Source organism: Dromiciops gliroides, chromosome 2 (assembly GCF_019393635.1).
Source record: "Dromiciops gliroides isolate mDroGli1 chromosome 2, mDroGli1.pri, whole genome shotgun sequence".
In the NCBI taxonomy this organism is placed as follows: Eukaryota; Metazoa; Chordata; class Mammalia; order Microbiotheria; family Microbiotheriidae; genus Dromiciops; species Dromiciops gliroides.
Genome location: NC_057862.1, coordinates 698,219,149 through 698,231,594, shown reverse-complemented (window position 1 = coordinate 698,231,594; position 12,446 = coordinate 698,219,149). Strand labels below are relative to the sequence as shown.

The following is a 12,446-nucleotide window of genomic DNA, read 5'->3' as shown; positions in this document are numbered from 1 at the left end:
CCCACAAATGCTCAGATTTTTTGACAGAATGATTTTTGGCAAGGTGATTTCTGTGGAAGAAATAGGACCTGCACTGCAGACCATGAAAAAGCCTTTCAACACAGACTATTGAGAGATCATTATTTCTGAGTATGATTTTTTTTCTTGGAGATCATTATTTCTGAATTCAAAAAGCTATCTGTTTGTGACTGTTTTGTGTCCTGTTTTATGTGCTTTTTCTTATTGGCAGTCTCTTGTTCTCTTATGGTAGACCTACCAAATTATGTGAGAAAGTAATTATTAATAACAATCACTTTCTCAGTCTTTTCTTCCCCCTCCTTTAGAAAGTCCAGTTCTTGAGAAACTTCAAATCTCATCTAGGACAAACCTAAGGAAACAAAAGGAATAGAGATAAGATTATTTTGTTTAGATCAGTGAAGGACTGGTTAAAGCACACCTAGATAATGGACTTTGTCTTAAGCACCTTGAGTGAGGGTCTTTTGCATTCTTTTCCCTGCTGTCATCTTTGGAGTTAATTTTTTTGTTTGTTTGTTTTGTTTTTTTGCAGGGCAATGGGGGTTAAATGACTTGCCCAGGGTCACACAGCTAGTAAGTGTCACGTGTCTGAGGCTGGATTTGAACTCAGGTCCTCCTGAATCCAGGGCCAGTGCTCTATCCACTGTGCCACCTAGCCACCCCATTCACAGTTATGTGCTGTTTCCATTTATGCATTTCTCTGACAGTGTTCTTAACAGTGGTGCTTCACAGAATAATGTGTTTACTGATGCTTACCATGTCCCTCTCCATGGTGTCCCCCCTAACATGCTTACATTTTGGCAGTGTGGTATTGTTGCTCAAGTTGTTGATTCATTAAACGTATTGGGTAAATTTCCAAAGGCAACTGAGCCCACTCCCCTTATTCAGTTCTGGAACTCATTTGTGGTCCATCCATGTTATCCATTGGTACCACTGGACCAGTGTTATGAGCTTTTCATACAACTGCATATACAGCCCAATACAGAACAGGCATTCTTTAGCTATTAAGTTTTTCTAGTGAAGATACTTAGGCCAAACTCCTTTAAATAAGTATTCATTTCACCAGGATCATCTTGTAGCAAATAAGAGCATCCAAAGACACCCTCATCTTTTCTACATTGGACATCCTTGGGGACTATCTAAACATCCTTAGTGCCCACATTGCCTGCCTGTTCCCTTCTACTACCTTCAACAAGGATACTTGTCTCACTACTTTTTCTTAAATTCTTTTTGTTTGTTTGTTTTTTTGGTGGGGCAGTGAGGGTTAAGTGACTTGCCCAGGATTACACAGCTAGTAAAGTGTCAAGTGTCTGAGGCTGGATTTGAACTCAGGTCCTCCTGAATCCAGGGCTGGTGCTTTATCCGCTGTGGCACCCAGCTGCCTCCCTCACTACTTTTTATGCACCTGTCTTTATTGTTTCTTCTGGATTTTCAAAGAGGACCGATGACATCACAGGGTGATGTCTTGACTTGCAACATGAATTGGATTTAAGTGAGACAGAATTGCACAAAGTTGTCAGTCTCATTCTCTTCCAGAGTCGTCAGGGTCCAGCGAAGTCTGGATGATTGGTGATGGCACAGGATTCAGTGGATGACCCTGGCATCTGATGTCTGACCAAGTTCTAAGCACTCCCTGGCGCCTGCTTCAGCCCCCTTCATGACCATTGGAACAAATTATACTCATCCACCCATTCTGCTGGGGGAGGTCTTCACATGTGTGGGGTAGACACCTCCTAACTCACCAGAGGGTTTGAGATCTATCAGTTACCCTCCACCTGCTTTAGCCCATTTGCTGGGATGGGTTACCTGGGTGTGGCCACTGTGCGTGCTACCACTTCCTGGAGCCACAAGTGAGAGTGTGAGTTGGGTGAAGGCAGTGGAGCAGCTGTGGAAAGGGCACAGCTGCCTTCGGCCCAGAGGAGCTGCTCCTCTCCGGACACTCCATCCGCCCCATCTATTGATACCATTATGGAAAACAACCAAGGTGGAACTGGAGCCCCACTGTATACCAAGGGCAGTACTAGACCCTCGCCATTTTTAAAAATTAAAGACATACAAAGAGGGGCTACTGATTCCAGCTCAGTGATGGCAGCTGCTAATGGGTTTGTACTGGCTGGAGGGCAGAGCACCAAACACTTCTCAACACCTTCCTTTACAGAAGGCTCAGAACTTTGCAGCTCATTCCTCTTTTTTTTTTTTCAAGTGAGGCATTTGGGGTTAAGTGACTTGCCCAGGGTCACACAGCTAGTAAGTGTTAAGTGTCTGAGGCCAGATTTGAACTCAGGTCCTCCTGACTCCAGGGCCGGTGCTTTATCCACTGTGCCACCTAGCTGCCCCTTCATTCCTCATTTTCCATAAGCTCCTTTGAAGGGGGGGGGCCCCCATTCCCCTCTTTTCAGCTTTATTTTGTGTATTGTCTTCCCTGAAGGTTGTAAGCTCCTTCATGGGAGGAACTGCCTTTCTTTTACTAATATATATCCCCAGGGATGCACAGTGCCTGGTATATAGCAGGTGCTTAATACATGTTTTTGACTACTGACTGTTGCCTTTGACCCCATTACATTAGCAAAGGAGCTGGTCCAAGTTTGGGCTTTTCTCCCAGATACTTCAAAGTCCAGCAGCAACCAGGGAACAAGCTACCCCCGCATATGCTTCTTTGAAGTCAGTTAACTGACTCATTTGCTCATTACTGTGTTAGGGGATGGGGACACTAGGTAGCACAGTGGATAGAGCACTGGTCCTGAAGTTGGGAGAACCTGAGTTCAAATTTCACCTCAGACACACAGCCCTCCCTCACTTAATGCCAGTGCAAGGCATGACATCATGTAATCATTGTCCTCTTGGAGAACTTAGGACAAACAACCACCACAACATCAACTAGGGGATGAAGAGAAGGCTGTTCTCCATCCCCACCCCCGCATGCTTTTTCTGCTATAACTTTTTTGGGGGTTTTTTTGGTGAGGCAGTTGGGGTTAAGTGACTTGCCCAGGGTCACACAGCTAGTGTCAAGTGTCTGAGGCAGGATTTTGAACTCAGGTCCTCCTGAATCCAGGGCTGGTGCTCTATCTACTGCCCTACCTAGCTCCTCCCCCCCCCTACTTTTTAATGAATGTAACAGACACAGGAACTAGGCTCTATTTCTTTAATTTGTAACAATATACCTTGGACGGATTTTGTAACTGAGTCTCACCAGTTTTTATGGGCCTGTCCTTATTAATGTTTTCTTTGTGATACTTTTTCCAGCTCTTGTTACATTTACCTTCCAGAGGAGATACCTTGAGGATCAGTGCCACAGCATCCTCAAAATTGTGTTGCCTTTAGCATAGACCTTCTCTGTGAAGACTGGCTCTTATTAACTGCTTTTTCCATCTCTTGTTTGAGGGTCATGTCTACATTCTTGTAGAACACTGCTGGGCCCATGATGCACCAATCTAAATGTGGTTAAAAGAGTTTATGGACAATTTTTAATGGCTGTTTAACATTTTTTTAATTATGCTTTCAGCCTGACTAGTCACTGGTGAGAATTCTTATCTAGATTAAAGCATTTGGTGTTTATGATTTTAAGAGACAAAGTAAAAGAATAGGACAGAATCACAGAATTTAGTGTTGGAAGGGAACTTGGTGTCCAATCTCAGAGAGATCCACCACCCACAGCAGACAACTGATCTTTAACCTTTGAGCTAAGTCTATCAGTGTGGGGGAGCCCCTTGCCTTCGAAGACAGCTCAGGCTTTCCAGCAGGCCTAACTTTGTTCCTTGGTAACTTCTACTCTTTGTTTCTAGATCTGCGCTCTGGAGCCAAATGGGAAAAATTTAATCTCTGCCACGTAAACCTTTCAAATATTTAAAGATAACTATGCTGTATCTCCTCTCCCCTTTTCTAGGCAGAACATTCTCCACTCATTCAGGTGATCCTCCCATCTCCCTTCTCCATTCTGGTCCCTCTCCTCCGGATACTTTTCACATATTAATGTTCTTCCTGAACATCCAGGACTCACTCAGTGCTCTAAGTGTGATTAATAAGGGCACAACACAAGTGTAGAGACCCTTTCCCTGGGAGCTCTCCTCCTCTTGGCTCTGCCAAAGCTGTTTTATCAGCTGTTTAAGATGCTAATATCTTCTGCAGATGGAGTGCTGGCTATCTTTGCCTTTATCTTGTGATTGTGAAGTTAATGTTTTGAACCAAAGTATAAGACATTTACTCCTTATATTTCATTTTTATTAGATTTGATTAGGATATTTTTCCTTACATGAAGGCCCTTTGCAACCCCCCCGCCCCAGTCTTTTTTCCATGCTCAACATCCCATTTTCTTCATCTGATCTTCAGTGTGGCATTGCAGATAGGATTCCTGACGAGTTAGACAGCCCTGGATTTGAATCCTGAGTCAATACTCTCTAGCTATGTGACTCCAAAGCCAATTACCTCTTTGAGTCTTAGCCCACACCTTTAATTAGTAATACTAGCTAGCATTTATATAGTGCTTTTTAAGGTTTGCAGAATGCTTTACAGATGTTATTTCATTTGATCCTCACATTCCTGGAAGGCAGGAGCTATTATTATCATCCCCATTTGACAAATCAGGAAACCAAGACAAGCAGGTGAAGTGACTTGCCCAGGATCACACAGCCAGTGTTTGTGGCTACATTTCAACTTTTTCCTGACTCCAGGACCAGTGCTCTATACAATGGGTCATCCAGCTGCCTCTAATTCAGGATAATAAGAACCTAATCTCACAGAATTGTTGTGAGGATCAAGTGAAGATAGATATAAAGCCCTTTGAGAACCTTGAAGTGTTGAGATAAATGTGAGCTATGGTAAGATCTTGAAGACTGACCCCATCTCGGGTGTCCTCCCCCTCTACACTCTTTGGATTGTTCATGTTCTTGGCAAAATATGGTGCCTAGGATATATCGCAGCAGGGTTCCCCCTCCAATGATGCCTCTTTGTGCAGCCTTATGACTGAAAACTAACTGGAGCTAGACTTCCCCTGGAGGAGGATGAGTCTTTGGGTGATTTGGGCAGGGAGGGGGAAAGGCTGTGGCAGGAGTTTGAGATTTTGGATAAGAGCTGTCCATGACTCTCCTGACCTCTCTGTGGAGTATCTGTTGTTGATTTTTGACCTTTGTGCTCGGAGAGGACCGAAATGGCATTACGGTGTTGGGGGCAAGGTGTGGCGTGGCTGATCCCACCCCTACTCTTCTACAGCTCAGGCAGAAATAGTTCATACGAACATTTGAAATGTGATCTCTCTTGATTTGTGCGTCTCACGTTTCTTTTGAGCTACTGAAATTCTGCTTTGCTCATAGACTACAACTTGGACATGAATGGTTCTGTGCCGGGAGCTTCCATGTTTCACAATTTAAGGCAGAGTTCTTCAGAGAGACCTTGAGAGTATCCTTGTATCACTTCTTCTGACCTATATGTGAGTGTTTGCTCTGTGTGAGTTCTCTTTTAGTGTACGTTTGGCATTTGAACAACATGGTCAGCCCATCAAGTTGCACTCTCTGCAGTAGAGTTTGAATGCAGTTTAGCCAAAAGGACCCCAGTGACTTTATCTTGTCAGGTGATGGTCAGAATCTTCCTAAGACAATTCAGATGGGCCTGGTAGACTGTCCAGGTTTCACAGGCATACAACATTGAGTCATCACAATGGCTCTGTAGACCTTCAGTTGGGTAGACAGTCTAATACCTTTTCTCTCCCACACTCTCCTTTGGAGCCTCCCAAACACTGAGCTAGTCTGGTAATGGAGGTGTTAATCTCATCATCTATGTGAATATCGCTGGAAATCATGCTGCCAAGGTAAGTGAACTTGTGCACAGCATTTGATACTTCTCTATTTGCTCTAATGGATGGCTCCATGTATGGATGGTGTGGTGCTGGCTGGTGGAACACCTGTGTTTTCTTGGTGTTGATTGTTAGACCAAAATTAGCACAAGTGGTGGAGAATCGAGTCATACTCTTGCATTTTGGCCTCAGAGGATACGTTGAATGAACAATCATTTGTGAACAAAAAGTCATAGCCAACTCTTTGTCCACTTTAGTCTTGGCTTGTAGCCTTTTCAAGTCAAATAATTTACCGTCCGTAGCTGATCTTGATGCTGTTTTCATCCTTGTTGAAGGCATCTGACAACATGACTGAAAACATCAGTATGGCAGGAAGCACATGGCCCTGCTTCACTCCATTGGTGACTGGGAAAGTATGAGAGCGTCATCTGTTATCCAGAACCTGAGCAAACATGCTGTTGTGAAACAGTATTGTGCACAATACTGATGAACTTCTCCTGGCAACCAAATTTTGCAGGATCTTCCACAGTGTGACAAAATCATAGGCCTTGGTCAAATCGATGAATGTTGTGTACTGCTCCTGGAATTTCTTCTGGAGTTTGTCAGACAGCAAATAACATGTCGATCGTTCTTTGACCTTTTCTGAAGCCACACTGGCTCTTGGATAGATAATTGTCTTCTAGGTGAAGGATCAGCTGATTGATGACTAAAAGAGAAATCCCCCTGTGATTGACACAGGACCACCTATTTCCTTTTCCTTTATATAAATGGATAATAAAGGCACTCTTGATGGGGGGTGGTGGCGGGGAATAACCTCCCCATCCCATATAACCTGGAAGATTTCTGTCAGCTTCTATATGAGCAGTGGACCAGTGGACTGTGCCTTCTCCCCCCCCCCCCCCCCCCCCCCCCCGGAAATCTGAGCTGGAAAAGATGCAACACCAGGTGCTTTGCCACAGGAGAGGAAGCTAATGGCATTCAAAACCTCTTCTTCAGTTGTAATTTTGGCTACAGAAGGATTGACTTCAACCTGCATTTTATGTCAGTGGCTTCAGCATTGATTGATTGAGAATACTATGGAAGTGTTCAGCCCATTCTGGTAAATTCTGTGGAGCTCTTGTTTTTCATTTAGCAGCTTCTGAATTTCCCCATCATTTTTGTCAAACCAATCTTGATGTTTTTGGGTGTTCTGGTCCAGATGAGTAAATACAGTGCTATACAACAAATTGCTGAAAGCTGCCCACTCCTTTTCTGCTCCCGTTGCCATGGGTTGGCACAGCTTTTCCTCCAAGTTAGCAAGAGACTGCTTCCCCTCGGAGAATGGAGAATCGCTCTAATCTGTTGACCCCGAGTCTTCCGGTTGGGCTCTTGCCTTGGGGGCTACTGCTTTTGTTGCACTTGAATGTTTAGCTGGGAGAGGATATGTCTATGATTAGTCTAGCACTCTGTGCCACACATCACCTTCATCACTCTCACACCCTTTCTTTTCTCCTTACAGTGACATAGTCTGTTAAATGTTTGCTTCAAGGGTGCATCCATAAAGTTTTATTGCACATAGGTAAATGGAAGACAATGTTCATGATGAGAATGTTATGAGATATACAAGTCTTCAGTAGTGATTGTTGCTATTTTCAACTCTGTTCCTCCCAAGGAGTCCCTGCCATGTCAGATTTCTAAGGAGAGGAGAAAAGACAGGAATTTGCAAGAGTGATTTTTTTAAAAGTAATAAACATTTTTATAGTTTTGAGTTTCAATTTTTATCCCTCCTTCCCTCCCTCCCCTCCACCCTCCTTGAGGTGGTAAGCAATCAGATATGGGTTATACATGTAAGATTATGTAAAACATTACCACATTAGTCATTTTATATATGAAAACTTGAATAAAAGAAAAAAAATGAAAAAGTGTTCAGTCTGTTCTATCTCTTATCAGTTCTTTCTTTGGAGGTGAATAGCATGTCATCAATAGTCCTTTGGGATTGTCTTGGATCACTGTATTGTTGAGAATAGTTAAAGCCTTCACAGTTCTTCATCAAACAATATTGCGGTCTCTGTGTACAGTGTTCTCTTGGTTCTGCTCTCTTCACTATACATCAGTTCATACAAGTCTTTCCAGGCTGTTGTGAAATCATCCTGCTTGTCATTTCTTATAGCACAATCATATTCCATCACCATCATATACCACAGCTTTTTTTTTTTTTTTTTTGGTGAGGCAATTGGGGCTAAGTGACTTGTCCAGGGTCACACAGCTAGTAAGTGTTAGGTGTCTGAGGTCAGATTTGAACTCAGGTACTCCTGACTCCAGGGCCAGTGCTCTATCCACTGAGCCACCTAGCTGCCCTCTATATACCACAGCTTTTTTAGCCATTCCCCAATTGATGGGTATTCCTTTGATTCCAATTCTTAGCCACCACAAAAAGAGCTGCTAGAAATATTTTTGTCTTTTCTCCTTTTGGGGATGTCTTTAGGACATAAACCTAGCAGTAATGGCATTGCTGGATCAAAGGGTGTGCAGAGTTCTGTTCCCTTTGGGCATAGTTCCAAATTGCTCTCCGGAATGGTTGGATCTTTTCACAACTCCACCAACAGTGGATGCGTTTCCCAGCTTTCCCACATCCCCTCCAACATTTTACTTTTTTTTTGTTATCTTTGCCACTTACCTCAGAGTTGTTTTAATTTGCATTTCTCTGATCAATAGTGATCTAGAGCATTTTTTCATATGATTATTGATAGCTTTGATTTCTTTGAAAACTGCCTGTTCATATCCTTTGACCATTTATCAATTGGGGAATGACTTGGATTTTTATAAATTTGACTCATTTCTCTATATATTTGAGAAATGAGGCCTTTATCAGAGATATTTGCTTTAAAAAATTCTTTCCTAGTTTTCTGTCTCCCTCGTAATCTTGGTTACATTAGTTTTGTTTGTGCAAAAACTTTTAAATTTTATGTAATAAAAATGATCTATTTTACATGTAAAATTGAGTTTTGAAGCCAAGTTAAATGTGGAGTCTAATGTATGTTCTTCATGTTAGGCTTTGGAGTAGATCTTTATGTTGCAGGGGTTAAGGCTTCTAAGCAATCATTTCACATTATGGTCTTTGTATAACCACACCCCTTTGATGGCAGTTTGCTAAATGCAGTAGCTCAAGGAAAACAGTACAAAATTATTAGCCAATTCCTTTTCCCCAAATGATGGTTATTGCCTGTTTTGTAAATTTAGGGAAGATTCCTTCTAATTCTAACTTTATTATTTGTTACCTTTGTGTATTTGTCCGGGTTTGCACTCAACTTGTTTCCATCTAAGGCCTATAATAGGGTGTTAGTGTTCTTTCATAGAAGTAATTGAACAGGATCCTTGGATGGTGAGAGGCATGTGGTATATTAGATGCGTTGGGAGGTAAGAAATGGCATTCATGGGGCAGCTAGGTGGCACAGTGGATAAAGCACCAGCCCTGGAGTCAGGAGTACCTGAGTTCAAATCCGGCCTCAGACACTTAACACTAGCTGTGTGACCCTGGGCAAGTCACTTAACCCCAATTGCCCTGCAAAAAAAATGGCATTCATGGCCCTAGTTGGTCTTGGGTTAACTACTCAGCCTCCCTGAGCTTCAGTGTTTTTTGTAAAATAAGATGGATTAGATAAGAGTCAATGAATGAGTTCAGTTTATACTCTTCAGATGTTTTCTTTCCAAGCACTTTTTTTAACCCCCTTTTATCACCCATTCTGGTGATTTGAAATTCTGTTCCTGTTTGGAAAAACATGTCATCCTTTTTAATTTGGGTTTACAATTCTTTTTCCATCATTGTAGTCATCACCATCATTTAGAAAGCCTTTCAGAATTATAGGAAGGGCTCAGAAGCAACCACTGAAATACCACTGTTACTTATGCCGCATCCACTGCCTTTTATATTGATTTGTTTAACTTGTGTTTGTTAGGTATTATATGGAGTCAGCTATTCTTGGGGAAATGATAAATTCATTGGGAGGGGAGAGGCCAGTCTGCTCAGCAATTGTCTACGAATCCCCTCTACCTTGTACTCAACAAGTGATCATCCATTCTTTTCTTGAAGAACTTGTGAGAACCTCCAGTCCACTCTTCCCCAACATATGGTGCTGCCTTTTCCTCTCCCATCAGTATCATAGACTCCAAGATGACAATCATTTTCCCACGAAGTTCCCATTTACAAACCCCAGAAGTCAGTTCTTTCTCATTGATGGGACTCTTAGCCAGAATAGGCTTTCCTTTTGTGACTTCCTCTCTTCTTTAGAGGCGGAAAGAGAACTTGGGCAAATATCCAGATCATTGGTGTCTCTTGTTCTGTGCCAGACCATGCTGGTTTTCCCAATCATCTTTTTCCTCTTTCTGTCCATCCAAAGGATCTTTGGCCTTGCAGATTGTGTGTCCTTTAGGTCAAAACTTCTTAAACTGAATGTGGAGGGTGTGGAAAAACATGGCAGTAAATGTTTGATTTGTCTACCTATTTTATATACCTGTATACCTGAGTCGCGTAAACATTTCTCCAGTGAAAAGGGGTTGCGAGTGGAAAAAGTTGAAGAAGCCTGGCTCTAGGTGAGCTCGTCAGCTTCATGTGTGATGCTGTGACGGCATCTTTGCAGTCCTCCTATATTACTTTTCCCTCAGCTGTATCCAAATATTTTTTCATTTTGTTAATGAACATGTTGTTACAAATCACTTTTCTGTAATTGTCATGTGTCTTCTCCCCACTCCTTCCAGGGACTTCCTAACAAGCAGCTTAAGATTTCATAGCTGGGGGGCAGCTAGGTGGTGCAGTGGATAAAGCACCGACCCTGGAGTCAGAAGTACCTGAGTTCTCAAACCCGACCTCAGACACTTAACACTTACTAGCTGTGTGACCCTGGGCAAGTCACTTAACCCCAATTGCCTCACCAAAAAGAAAAAAAAAGATTTCATAGCTGATGAAACCTCTTTGCCCCTTAGCCCCATCAAGTTAGAGCTGAAGCTGGCTTTGGGGAGAGCCTTGGGTGTGGCTGAGAGGTGTTTGTTTTTGTGGGGGGTGGGGCAGCTGTAGTTTCCTCATCTGCAAAATGGGGATAACAGTCACACTTTCCTTCCGGGGTTCTCAGAGGATTGACTGAATTCACCTGTCACAAGGATTTGGGCAAACTTGGAAGTGTTTCTCCTGATTGTTATTTGTTGGAGGGGCAGCACCAGAGCTGAGCCTGTGGGGAGGCAGAGAACAGGAGGAATTGAGCTACTTATTTGTCTTTCTCTGTCCCAGAGCAATAAGTCAAGGGCCACTTGTTAATAAACTGTTGAATGGAGGCATGTATAACAAGGGGGATTCATCTGGAGGCAGTGTTGGGCCATGGGCTCTTTGCTGGCAAGGGCAGCAAATTCACAGGCAGGCAGGTGGGAAGGAGAGAAGGAAGCAAGCAGGCAGCTGAAGAGCAAGACTAGACGAATAGCAAATATCTGAATGAGCGATGGCGGTGGAGGAGGAGGAGGAGAGATCGCTGTTCTGGCTTTTGGTGGAGGCTGCCCTTAGGTTTCCAAGACTCATTTCTGAGTGGTGTCTTCTAGGGAAGCTGTGGTGTGGGCCCTGGGCTTGAGCTGCTGCCCAGGCTGACTCTACTCACTGTTCCTTGTTTTTTTTTAGTGAGGCAATTGGGGTTAAGTGACTTGCCCAGGGTCACATAGCTAGTAAGTGTTAAGTGTCTGAGGTCGGATTTGAACTCAGGTCCTCCTGACTCCAGGGCCGGTGCTCTATCCACTGTGTCACCTAGCTGCCCGTCTACTCACTGTTCTTAAAGCGGGGCATATAAAAAAGGTTTAATGAAGCCTCAGATTTACTGGACATGATGAATTCAGAAGTGTTAGAGCTGCAACTGACAGTGATGTGAGCACCTCTGTTTTTGAGAGAGAGAGAGAACCCTGCTCTGCCCCAGGTTTCTCACCAAATCCTGTCTTTTCTATGGGCTGGGGCTGGGGGTGGTGGGTAGCAAAAATGCCTGAGGCTAAAGATGAATGTGGTCTTCCCTAGGAAGAGTCTAATTTTGTCCTTTTCTTTTTATTGCCCAACAGGTTTGATCTGTGGATGAAATGAATCATGATTTTCAAGCTCTTGCATTAGAATCTCGGGGAATGGGAGAGGTAAATATTTACAGACCTGAGCATTCACAGAAGACTTTGGACTCAGTCCCTGGAAACATCAGTGAGAAATTTCTTGACACATTGAAAATGACAGTAGCTTTTTGAAAGTGCCCCAAACCATACGTCTCAGGCCTCCCCCTTCCCCTCTTTAAATTGGCTGCTCCTTGTGGTTGTGGGTTTTCAATGTGGTGATTCGCATCAGTGACTAGCACTGAGTTTGTCATAGCGAGGGCTTGGTGCTCAGCTAGAGTGTGAGCCCCTTGGGTAGCCTAGTTTTGTGCTGAGAGCTGCAGGTCAGGCCCCTTCCTGCTCTGCTGTTTGGCAAGTGCCCGCTCTTGAGGGCTGCTGTTTGTGGCCAGTCGTGGGTCAGCCCGGTGGCCTGCAGCTTCCTGAGCTTCCTTTTTCTCCTCCTCTCCCTCCCCCTCCCCACCACCACGTCTCAGAGGGAACCTGCTTGGTATCAGCTGACATATCTCTAGCACCTTAAGGTTTGTGGAATGCTTTACCTACCTCT

The 12,446-nt window shown here is 43.5% G+C and overlaps 1 protein-coding gene across 6 annotated transcripts in view; it reads left to right on the top strand.

Annotated features, from left to right (window-relative positions):
• The window catches only part of PUM2 (pumilio RNA binding family member 2), a 97,410-nt gene that overhangs the window by 17,041 nt on the left and 67,923 nt on the right, over positions 1 to 12,446 (top strand). For all 6 annotated transcript variants that reach the window (XM_043981725.1, XM_043981724.1, XM_043981722.1 and 3 more), the window contains exon 2: positions 11,864 to 11,932. In XM_043981725.1, the coding sequence (XP_043837660.1) occupies positions 11,882 to 11,932 (51 nt within the window). In that variant the 5' untranslated portion in view covers positions 11,864 to 11,881. The remainder of the gene's footprint in view (positions 1 to 11,863; positions 11,933 to 12,446) is intronic.